The 13,149-nt window shown below is 45.6% G+C and overlaps 1 protein-coding gene across 1 annotated transcript; it reads left to right on the forward strand.

The window, feature by feature from the left end:
• Window positions 1-570: 570 nt before the first annotated feature.
• On the forward strand, window positions 571-1,434 carry LOC135382079 (uncharacterized). Its single transcript, XM_064612578.1, has one exon. The coding sequence runs from the start codon at window positions 571-573 to the stop codon at window positions 1,432-1,434; it is 864 nt and encodes a 287-aa protein (XP_064468648.1).
• Window positions 1,435-13,149: the final 11,715 nt, after the last annotated feature.

A 13,149-nucleotide genomic window follows, 5' to 3' on the forward strand; every position in this document is an offset into this window, starting at 1 on the left:
CAATTGCGGTGGACCACCGGACGATTTTCATCTAATACTCCCTTGTACGCCATTCAAGAACCTTCATACAAAGAAAGGAAGCATCAATAAGAGACTGTGCAAGTTCATCGCGACAAAGTGCAAGTTGTTGAAGCAATACAAACACGGCGACAACATAGTGCCTGCGTTAATCAACGCTGGATTCAAGCGCCCAATAAGCAGAATAAACTATTTAATGTCTTCGGAATTCATCAATGAAGACAACAAACGAAAACTTCAGAGTTTGAAATAGAACTGTAATTTATCGAAATAAACAAGTGTATAAATGAAACAATAATTGTAATCTTTGTCATCATTATAATGAATTCTTCGCATCACAATGAAAAACACTTTACATTTAGCATGGCTATGTAGCACCATCGTCACCACGATCATATTCACCTGGCGCGATCATATTCAGCTGGCGCGAGCTGAAGAGCCTTCCACCAGATCATATGTCATTAAACCACTTCTCGTTAGCTCTCGCATCATGAAGGTTGTCTTGTCTCCTTCATATTGGTGACCCGAACGTGATCTGACCGAGCCGCAACCATGACCGCTCCGCAGCCCAACCCTACAGGACTTATCGGGCAGGAATCCCTGCCACCGGCAACACCATCGCCAGGCCTTAACGCAGTTTCCTTGTTCTGGCCCGCCGACCCCATTCTTTGGTTCGCTAACATCGAGGCGCAATTCATACTCCGAGGTGTTACCACCCAGCTAACCAAATTTTACCACGTTGTCGGCGCCCTCGGACCTAATGAAGCAGCAGAGGTGCGTGACATTATCACCGTGCCTCCTGCAGACCACCCGTACGACGCCCTCAAGACAGCTCTGACCCGGCGCACCACCGCGTCTGAACAGGAGCGCCTGAGGCAACTCCTCACCGCTGAAGTCCTCGGTGACAGAAGGCCGTCCCAGCTGCTCCGACGAATGCAACAACTCTTGGGCGACCGCGCATCAGCACTGGACGATTCCATCTTGCGCGAGCTATTTTTGCAGCGGCTCCCGAACACTGTGCGCATGATTCTAACGACCTCCACCGCAGTCTCCCTCGAAGCCTTGGCCGAGATGGCTGATAAGATAATGGACATCGCACCGCCAACCATTTCTGCGGTATCATCGCAACCCCACGCGGTTTCCCCACTTTCGGCCACTCCCACGATGTCAGACTTCCAGATCCTTCGTGACGAGGTCGCGCGGCTGACCGACATGGTTTCGACTTTACGTTTCAACCGCCGCTCCACAACACCCAGGCATCGTAGTCCTCGTCGAAGCAGTCGGCGCCGTAGCCCCTCCAACCGCTCACCGTCCCCCAACCCAGGCGAGTGCTGGTACCACCAGACTTTCGGAGCCAGTGCACGCAACTGCCAGCCTCCCTGCACCTACCCGGGAAACGGAGCAGTCAGCAACTGACGGCGACCAGCTTTGCTGACGGCGCATCCAGTCGTCCACGTCTGTTTTTCATCCCTGACCGCTCCTCCGGCGTGCGCTTCCTCGTGGACACTGGCGCAGAAGTGTCTGTCCTTCCTGCTTCTACCATGGATGTGCAACACCGTGCTCCCACCAGCACCTTACTCGCTGTCAACACCACGCCCATTACCACTTACGGCGAAAAGCTTGTGACCCTCGACCTTGGTCTTCGCCGCGCTTTTCGCTGGGTGTTCACCATTGCGCAGGTCCCGCACGCCATAATCGGAGCGGACTTTTTGGCGCACTTCGGCCTTCTCGTGGACATGAGACATCGCAGGTTGATTGATACCACTACCAATCTTATGGTGCAGGGCACAGTAGCACCGGCACACCTAGTTGGGCCACTCCTCCGCAAGTCGGAGCCGGCGACAGAATACGAGGCCATTTTGCAAGAATTCCCGGCGCTCACCCAGCCGCCAAACTGGAAACTACCTGTCCAGCACGACGTGGTCCATGACGTCGTCACCACCGGCCCACCTGTCCACGTCCGTCCACGCCGCCTCGCACCGGAGAAACTCAAGGTGGCCAGAGCTGAGTTCGAGCACATGCTCGACCTCGGCATCATCGAACCTTCATCCAGTAACTGGTCATCCGCTCTCCACATAGTCCCCAAGAAGACTGGCGACTGGCGGCCATGTGGAGATTACAGAGCCCTCAACCGCGGCACAGTTCCAGACCGATACCTGATTCCTCACGTACAGGATTTCACCAGCCACCTGCACGGCGCGAAAATTTTCTCGAAGGTCGATCTGGTACGCGCATACCATCAAATACCGGTAGCGCCGGAAGACGTGCAGAAGACCGCCATCACCACCCCGTTTGGACTGTTTCAGTTTCGGCGAATGCCTTTTGGCTTGCGAAACGCAGCGCAAACTTTCCAGCGGTTCATCGACTCCATCATCAGAGGTCTTCCATTTGTGTTTGGCTACATTGACGACCTGCTGATCGCAAGTTCCACCCCGCAAGAGCATGCCGCCCATCTGCGCGCGCTCTTTACTCGCCTCACCGACTTCGGTATCGTCGTCAATGCCGCCAAGAGCGAATTCGGGGTGGAGAAACTGGAGTTCCTCGGTCACCTCATCACCAGCTCCGGCATTACCCCACTTTCCTCAAAGGTTCAAGCGGTCCAGGACTTCCCACAACCTTCGTCTGCACGCAAGCTTCGAGAATTCCTTGGGCTTGTTAACTTTTACAGGCGGTTCGTTCCTGACTGTGCAACAACTTTCATCCCTTTGGAATCGCTGCTTGCTACCACCAAAAGCCGTACCGCCCTACTCACCTGGACGCAAGTCGCTCTTAATGCATTCGAGAAGATTAAACGTGACTTGGCCACTGCTACCCTCCTAGCCCATCCTATCCACGGCGCCCCGACCAGCCTACTGGTAGACGCTTCAGCGTCTGCCGTCGGCGCAGTCCTCCAGCAGCACGTCTCCGGCCAATGGCAACCACTCGCATTCTTCTCCCGCAAGCTGAAGGACAGGGAAGTGCGTTATAGCACATTTTCCCGCGAGCTCCTAGCAGTCTATCTCGCGGTGAAGCATTTTCGCCATTTCCTTGAAGGCCGCATGTTCACCATCTTCACGGACCACAAGCCGCTCACCTATGCCTTCGTATCCTCCGGTAACAACTACGCCCCTCGGGAAGTTCGTCAGCTCTCTTACGTCTCTGAGTTTTCAACTGACATCAGGCATCTTAGCGGCAAAGACAACACGGCAGCCGACGCCCTCAGCCGTGTCGACACACTCTCTCAGGTCGTGCACCCGCCGCTCGGTACCAGTTTCACACTGGACGCGTTGGCTGACCAGCAACGCACGGACGAGGAATTGGCCAAGCTCCGTGCTGATGCACGATCTGGACATCGCTTTGAAGACTTGCTCCTCGCCGGCGCGGCAACGGCCGTAGCTTGCGACGTGTCGCTTGGACCACCGTGCCCGTTCGTTCCAGTCGCCCTGCGTCGGCAAGTGTTTGACATGCTCCACACATTGTCTCATCCTGGAGTACGGGCCACACAGAAGCTCATCGCTGCCCGCTACGTGTAGCCACGCATGCACGCCCACATCAAGCAATGGACGCGCTGCTGTATCCAATGTCAACGAGCTAAAATTCGTCGTCACACCTACGCGCCCGTGGCCGCCTTCCTCCCGCCTGACTCACGGTTCGACAAGATCCACTTAGACATCGTCGGCCCCCTACCACTCTCTCAAGGTCAACGTTACCTCTTAACAGCCATCGACCGCTTCACCCGGTGGCCGGAGGCAACACCCATCCTAGATATCACCGCTTCCACAGTGGCGGCGGCATTCGTGACCACCTGGATTTCACGTTTCGGGGTACCCTCCACCATAACGACAGACCGAGGAAGGCAATTCGAGTCATCTCTTTTTGCTGCCCTCGCCACGCTCCTCGGCGCGCAACGTATCCGCACGACCGCCTACCATCCGTCATCCAACGGCCTCGTGGAGCGATTCCACCGCCACCTGAAGGCCGCATTGAAGGCCCACGTCAACCCCACCGCCTGGACGGAAGCCTTGCCGGTGATACTCCTTGGACTCCGGTCCGTTTTCAAGCCCGACTTGGGTTGCACCTCGGCCCAACTGGTCTATGGAACGACCTTGCGGCTTCCAGGCGAATTCTTCGCACCACATCCCACCGGGACCATTCCCGATCCCACGGACTATGTCTCCCGCCTTCGCGATGCCTTCGCCGGTGTCCGTCCCGCACCCACGCGCCTGGGCTCCGCCACCAAGGTGTACGTCCATCCGGACCTCTCCACGTGCACGCACGTCTTTGTGCGCGTCGACGCCGTTCGGAAACCCTTGCAGCCCCCATACAACGGTCCCTACCTCGTCATCGCTCGCTCTCCGAAGCATTTCACGATCCGCATCAACGCGAAAGCAGAGGAGATCTGCATCGATAGGCTCAAGCCGGCCTACACCGAGTCGCCGCCATCAACCGACGTCAACCTTCTGAAGACCGATGATTTTTCCCCTGCCAGCCCCCCCTTGAAGCCCGCCAAGCGCAGTCTGCGGGTCTCATGGGCGCCTAAACTGTGTCAATTTCACTCATGGTCTTCGCCCATTCGCTAGGGGGGGGGGGGGGGGGCAACTGTAGCACCATCGTCACCACGATCACATTCACCTGGCGCGATCATATTCAACTGGCGCGAGCTGCAGAGCCTTCCACCAGATCATATGTCATTAAACCACTTCTCGTTAGCTCTCGCGCCATGAAGGTTGTCTTGTCTCCTTCAGCTAGACTGAGAACAATGATCGCTAAGGAAACAAATATTCCACAATTTGTGTAAGAATTCTCATATGGAATGAGACCTGACCACCAAATAGGTTTTACTCGACTACACTCTGTACAAATTCAACACCCGATGGATAGAATTGCCAGAGAAGGATCGGTCATTGAAATTTAGAGACATGATACATCGGTCTATTATTACAAAAAGGATCACTAATCTCATGTGAAAACTTATATTTCTCAATCAGTTGCACTAGCCCAGACATACTAAAAGAAGAAGAAAAGGCGTCTTTGACAAGCAACTCGATTGGAGTGCGGAACAAATAAATAAATATTTTTGTCAACACAGTTGTCCATTGTTTGAGTAGGAAAAAGGAGCCGTCCAAGGCTTGCAGTGGGGGCCAAGATATGGCAAAACGGGAAATAAGACAAGATAACTGATTGCGGCGGGTCGTTCGCGACAACTTTTACAATCGCATTGAGGTTCACTGCCTGGGAGATAATACGAAGCCTTCGCGAAAAGCGAATCTATTATCAGATGCCACAATGCAAACGAAAGATTTTACGAGCACGACGTACAGGCCAAGTCTACATTTCTAATCACGTAGTCATCGTAACACACGACACACAAACGTATATGAAATAATTTCCAAGTGGCAATCAGATTTTGGGAGAAGCGGATCACACAACAGCCATCAGAAGTGCTTAACCAATGTACAATGAAGATGAGCGTTATGCATAAACACAATGGAATATATGTTATATTAATTATAATAACCGGATCAGCGCAGGTCACACATAAACGTAGATCCAATTCACAAAATATACTCGAGATTTCCCGTAACCATACAGAAAACCTATCACATTATTTTAGTGTCATGGCATCTGGACACTACAAATGGAAAGGCCATACTTTAATTTTATAACTCTTTAGCTCATAGCGTTGTAACACGCAATTTCAACACTAAAGATAATATTCTTCTTTAAATTTTCAAAATCAAAACTGCACGCTATTTCTTGCATTTCTCTAAAGATATAGATTAAAAAGTTGTGCATATACTCACACATACTATACAAGATATTTGATTGTGGATTAATTACTAAAATTTATCGATCCACATTAAGGAGAAGTGTTGACTACCACACAGCGGTAAGAGTTTAATCACAATTTGAAGAAGTGTTGCGATTTATGATCAGTGTTGTAGAATGTGTAATTTCACAATACGCAAGCTTTAGGTCGCTCACTTTGACGAGCACTCTTTCATGATGTCAGGGAATTTAATCGAATGGATTGATATTTTCTGTATACACTATAACATAATGCGAATTCTTTATGTCGCGGATATTAAAAGTTACGAATATTTTTTGAAGGAAAATTTACTTAAGACTCGAAGAAAGGGTCACCCGCGTCGTCGAAGACGTTTCGGCAACACACCGTGCCGCGTTTCCATAATGCCGTGCCTGAAACCGAACGCGATTCTGCGCCCGACGCCTTAACGCGGTACCGCACGCGAGCGTGTTGCTTTTTTTTGGAAACGGTTTCGTCGACCCGGGTGACCCTTTCTTCGAGTCTTAAGTAAATTTTCATTCGAAAAATATTCGTAACTTTTAATATCCGCGACAGATAGAATTCGCATTATGTTATATTGTATACAGAAAATATCAATCCATTCGATTAAATTCCCTGACATCATGAAAGAGTGCTCGTCAAAGTGAGCGACCTAAAGCTTGCGTATTGTGAAATTACACATTCTACAACACTGATCATAAATCGCAACACTTGTTCAAATTGTGATTAAACTCTTACCGCTGTGTGGTAGTCAACACTTCTCCTTAATGTGGATCGATAAATTTTAGTAATTAATCTACAATCAAATATCTTGTATAGTATGTGTGAGTATATGCACAACTTTAGTCATATCTTTAGAAAAATGCAAGAAATAGCGTACAGTTTTGATTTTGAAAATTTAAAGAAGAAAATTATCTTTAGTGTTGAAATTGCGTGTTACAACGTTATGAGCTAAAGGCTTATAAAATTAAATTATGGCCTTTGCATTTGCAGTGTCCAGATGCCATCACACTAAAATAATGTGATAGGTTTTCTGTATGGTTACGGGAAATCTCGAGTATATTTTGTGAATTGGATCTACGTTTATGTGTGACCTGCGCTGATCCGGTTATTATAATTAATATAACATATCTTCCATTGTGTTTATGCATAACGCTCATCTTCATTGTACATTGGTTAAGCACTTCTGATGGCTGTTGTGTGATCCGCTTCTCCCAAAATCTGATTGCCACTTGGAAATTATTTCATATACGTTTGTGTGCCGTGTGTTACGAAGACTACGTGAGTAGAAATGTAGACTTGGCCTGTACGTCGTGCTCGTAAAATCTTTCGTTTGCATTGTGGCATCTGATAATAGATTCGCTTTTCGCGAAGGCTTCGTATTATCTCCCAGGCAGTGAACCCCAATGCGATTGTAAAAGTTGTCGCGAACGACCCGCCGCAATTAGTTATCTTGCCTTATTTCCCGTTTTGCCATATCTTGGTCCCCACTGCAAGCCTTGGACGGCTCCTTTTTCCTACTCAAACAATGGACAACTGTGTTGACAAAAATATTTATTTATTTGTTCCGCACTCCAATCGAGTTGCTTGTCAAAGACGCCTTTTCTTCTTCTTTTACTATATCTGGGCTAGTGCAACTGATTGAGAAATATGATAAGTTTTCACATGAGATTAGTGATCCTTTTTGTAATCATAGACCGATGTATCATGTCTCTAAATTTCAATGACCGATCCTTCTCCGGCAATTCTATCCATCGGGTGTTGAATTTGTACAGAGTGTAGTCGAGTAAAACCTATTTGGTGGTCAGGTCTCATTCCATATGAGAATTCTTACACAAATTGTGGAATATTCGTTTCCTTAGCGATCATTGTTCTCAGTCTAGCCATGCTAAATGTAAAGTGTTTTTCATTGTGATGCGAAGAATTCATTATAATGATGACAAAGATTACAATTATTGTTTCATTTATACACTTGTTTATTTCGATAAATTACAGTTCTATTTCAAACTCTGAAGTTTTCGTTTGTTGTCTTCATTGATGAATTCCGAAGACATTAAATAGTTTATTCCGATTATTGGGCGCTTGAATCCAGCGTTGATTAACGCAGGCGCTATGTTGTCGCCGTGTTTGTATTCCTTCAACAACTTGCACTTTGTCGCGATGAACTTGCACAGTCTCTTATTGATGCTTCCTTTCTTTGTATGAAGGTTCTTGAATGGCGTACAAGAGAGTATTAGATGAAAATCGTCCGCTGGTCCACCGCAATTGATATGTTTGTTGAGTTTCAGCAGGTGATAATACATCAGACCTTGCACGACAATATTTAACTTCTGTTGATTCGACATCGTTGCAGAGACTGGTAGAAGAAAATAATTGCGTTGCCGTGGTAGTCGAATATATCCCGTGATAAGATTTTATGTACTTTCCATCTCAGATATGTGTAATTTCAACAAATCCGTAATGAATCGTGCGATATAGACCGCTTGTATATGATAATTTGATCCGACTGCTTTCTTGATGTACGCAATGCCCATTGCAATGATTACAATTACATCTGGTCTAGTGTATTTCAATTCTTCGTTGGCAAACCTCAAAAACTCCGCCATCAATCCCAATGGCCCTTCCGACGTTGATGTGCAGATATTTTTATAAGTATTGTAGATTCGGCATATAAATTCTTGCAGCTTCAGCTCTGTAGTTTGTACCATATCTCCGAATACTACCATGTCTAGGACGTATTGAAATGCAGCGATAATGAAATCGTTTCGCGGCTCCTCCTTTTCGAAGTAGTTTTTTATCACATCTTCCCATGACTTATGGTATCGAGTACAAAATCTGTCCATCTTTTCAATGTAGAGCAATTGTCTCTTCTGTTTTCAAGTGCACATCTACACTTAATTAAAAGCATATCTATGTTTATTTTATTGATTAAAATTTTATTATCTTGTTTAGAATGCTATAATCTCCGCCTGTCGTGAGAATTATTGTTTTGATTTTGTTTCAAGTATTCACTCGACTGATATTCTATGAGTTGTGAACTTACCGCTCGAAATAATTATTGTCTTGTATTGGTTTCAATTGTTCACTCGATTGACATAAGTAAGTATCTCTAAGATTGTAATGCCTGGCATAACTCTGAGTTGCATTTCACATTTGATATTTCTGTGTGGTTCATTAGAAATTTCTGTTGCAAGATATGAAATTTGTTTCTCGTTTTTGATTGAGTATCGTTGCTACCACTTATTAATTTGGACTTTCTCTACATCTTCAATAACAATATCGCATCTCTACAAACTTAGCCGACTTGTCAACCACTTTGACGAAAGATTTCCATTCCAGGGAAAGGATGCGAAAAGATAGTGACCCCAGCGAGTGATACCGACATCTATTTGCGCTGCACAATAAAATATATCGCCTTTGAACTCTCTTATCTGACCTCTAGAGCGTCCCGTTTGCTGGACGAAGGAATATAGCCCCCAACCCTTTGAGTGATAAAGCATGCGCAGTGCTTTGGCCATATAGATACAGACATAAAGTCTCTCGGCTTGGATGAAAAGAGTGAAAACAGTGCATATTTCCTACGTCTTGGATACCTCCATTAAGGTTCGTAGTGTTTGTTAGAATGAAAATTGTATATCGGTCGATTTAATGATGGTTCAATGATAGATTATTTTCCTCTGTTGTTGTTTACGTGTCGCCGCGTGTTCCTCTGTTCTTCAGCGTTAAGTCTGTGCTATTTCGCCTTTGATAGATTGATTAGCTATTATTTCTCTATGTGTTGGATGGTGCGCAGGTTTGGCTCTCTATTAATTGTAGCTGTTGATTGTGTTGTTTCTCGTTTTTCCTTACGTCTATGCTGTTCACTTAATAAGAAATTAAAAGTTGAGTAATGTTGGAATATGAAATTGACATTCTCTATTGTGCTCGAAATGTTATGCCAGATATTCCCACTATTGCATTGATGGTTCTCACGTATAGGAATATTAATTTTCTGATGGGTTTGATTTTCTGAATGATAGATTACTGTGTTGTTTTGATTAGGAATATCTTCTTCGTAGTGGTATAGATTTTATTTCCTCTTGTGTTCGTGTCGTTCTTTGTTCTGTTTGTTGGCTAGGAGCGTGCTTTGTGGTGAAGTTCGTTTTTAACATATCTATTTGCTGATGAGTTTGATTTTTTCTTCTGATTTTCTCAATGATAGATTACTATGTTGTTTTGATTAAGAATAACTTCTTTGTATTGGTATATATTTTATTTCTTCTTGTGTTCGTGTCGTTCGTGTTCTGTTTGTTGGCTAGGAGCGTGCTATGTGGTGAAGTGGAATATCTTCTTTGTAGTGGTATAGATTTTATTTCGTCTTGTCTTCGTGTCGTTCTGTTTGTTGGCTAGGATCGTGCTATGTGGTGAAGTTCGTTTTTAACATATCTATTTTTTGATGAGTTTGATTTTTTCTTCTGATTTTCCTCTTGTGTTCGTGTCGTTCTTTGTTCAGTTTGTTGGCTAGGAGCGCGCTATGTGGTGAAGTTCGTTTTTAACATGTCTATTTTCTGATGAGCTTGATTTTTTCTTCTGATTTTCCTCTTGTGTTCGTGTCGTTCTGTTTGTTAGCTAAGAGCGTGCTATGTGGTGAAGTTCGTTTTTAACATATCTATTTCCTGATGCGTTTGATTTTTTCATTTTCTGAATAATAGATTACTATGTTGTTTTGATTAACCAATGTATTGGTATAGATTTTATTTCCTCTTGTGTTCGTGTCCCATAGTCCTCCAGAGTCTCTGCTGTTCACATTTAACTGCATACAACTATCAGAACTTCCCGCTATTGCACTGATGGTTCTCACATATAGGAATATTAGACGTTTTATAATACAATTTGTAATTTTGATTGTAATCGTATTGATTAAGAATATCTTAAATGTGCTATCAATTCTGATTCATTGAAAACTTCCACTAATAAAAATATTGTGTTTGATTTGTGATACCTATTCAATGCTAATGTATCATGCCTGTAATAAGTATTGTTACGTGTATTGTGTTCCTTCTATTTCAGATTTTTGGCTAAGTTTTTCACATTCACGCGGAGTCATAACATAATTCCTAATGACTTTAATAAATATATTTTCACTTGTACTTTTGTGTATGGCTATCCTTTGCATGTAAACTGCACACCTGTTGTAGCTGGAAAAATTACGATTCAAGTCGACTCAGGCTGAAAAATGACGGAAGTCGGAGGCCCAGGCTGAAAAATGACGAAAGGCGGCGGCCCCGGCTGAAGGGTAAACGCGCACGCAGCCCTCCGGCCACGCGACGCACACCTGACGCGGGAATGAAGTCGGCCCAAGTAGGAAAATTGTGAAAGAAGTCAGCCCAGGGTGAAGCGTAAGCACGCACGCAGCCCTCCGGTCACGCTCCGCCCACCACAGCAGCCCTCCACCCGAGCACCGCCCACCTGTCGCGGGAAGGAAGTAGGGCCCAAGTAGGAAAATTGTGAAAGAAGTCAGCCCAGGGTGAAGGGTAAGCACGCACGCAGCCCTCCGGTCACGCTCCGCCCACCACAGCACCCCTCCACCCGAGCACCGCCCTGTTACAGGTGGTGAAGGTTTTTCGGCTGGGTTTTTCTCCTTCACCTGATTGGCATCACAATTCCCAGCACTATTGGCTTTAATAAATATATCTAAACTTGACTGGCATTAATAAATGTATTTTGACTTGTACTTTTTTGTGTATGACCCTTCTTTGCATGTCTCTGCATGTAAACCACTCACTTGCTGTATCGGAAAAATATGTGAAGTCGGCCAAAGAAGTCTGCCCAGGCTGAAAAATACGCTACGATGAGCGCACGCGCAGCCCTCCCCCGCCGATAAGCGCGCGGACAACCCTCCCCACACGCGCCGCGCAGGGAAAAATACGCGCAGGGCTCAGGGCAGGGTCCAATGGTCCAGGTTGCTAACTCATCCCCTCGACAGTACGGCCACACTAAGTACTACTAAGACTCCAGACGTACCTGGATACTTTGACTGCATGAATGACTGCCTCTTGTTGAATGCATTTAATTTTTTGCTAGTGCTTCAGCCCGGGATATCGACTTGAAGGCATCTCTTTCCTCAGACTAGACAGCTCAAGTACTTGGGTGTGTGGTATAATGACAGGCTGAGATTATTATTTTTTTTTTGACGACGCACCAACGAACTAAGGTGTGTTTGACGCGCCTTTAGTGTCTTGCCCCTCCACTCAATTTCTATATGTATCGTACAAGAACTTGCACATTCCCATCGTGCACCCACTTCGGGCAGGATGAAACTGTAGAGTATTTCCTTCTACACTGTCGAGTATTTGATCGCCTCCAAGAAAGCTGTTTGGCCGTGCCTTTGTCCAAGATGAGAGTTCCTTTCTGTGTAACTTCGCTAACTGAGTCATTTCATGCCAAGCGTCCCAGACATTGCGCTCGACCATCCTCAATTTCCTTCAAATAAATTGTGGTTGATTGTTCCCATGCAGTCAATGCTCTCTCGGCTTATTTTTTCCGCAAAAAATTTCTTCGCGCCGTGGCCGCCTCTTGAAGATTGCGATTCGACATGTAACCTATCTGGCGAAAAAAAAAAAATTCTAACAAAATAGCTTTGCGGAAATCACAACCAAATACCTTCTAAGTGAAGACAAAGCACAGACTTTCGTGCCAAGACCCGTTGAAGGTTGATGGACACTTTTTATCGAGAGTTTGCGCCCCGAGAAAACTGTACAATTTGGAGATACTTTCGGAATTTTTTACGAAACTCTGTAACCTTTTCGTAGCTATGTAAACTGTCTAGCGCTCTTGTGTATAAGGCATGTGTTAAAAATATTTTGAGGCGTACAGACTTGAAAGAGTTCACAGAAGAAAAAAAAATGGATTTCGGAAATATTGCTTTTACCACATATTCAGCCGTCAATTGCACACTCCATATAAAAATTCCATATTCCATTTCATTCCACATAAAAATATGAGGCTAATTGCATAGTACGCCCCTTGAAAATGTATTTTACAAAGGTTCATCGAAACACTTTTTGTTTTAGCATCGAAAAAAATTTTTGAACTTGACCACCCTGGCACTCATGCGGCATTGCCCCGAAAGGCTGCTTCACCCCAAGACGCATCGCCGCCGCTGCCACCAAACGCACACGGGAGCTGCCCAAAGCGATTTGCGTTCTTCGGCGACAAAAAATAATAATAATAAATTAATGTCAGCCCTTAGAAATTAATATTCCGATCTTCAGGTTCTCACGAGAACGGCTTACTGCGGCGATGCAGTTCAGTAGGAGCACTGGGCCTAGGGATGTACTTCGGTGACAACGGGCACTGGCCGG

The sequence above is a fragment of the Ornithodoros turicata genome, chromosome 1 (assembly GCF_037126465.1).
Source record: "Ornithodoros turicata isolate Travis chromosome 1, ASM3712646v1, whole genome shotgun sequence".
In the NCBI taxonomy this organism is placed as follows: Eukaryota; Metazoa; Arthropoda; class Arachnida; order Ixodida; family Argasidae; genus Ornithodoros; species Ornithodoros turicata.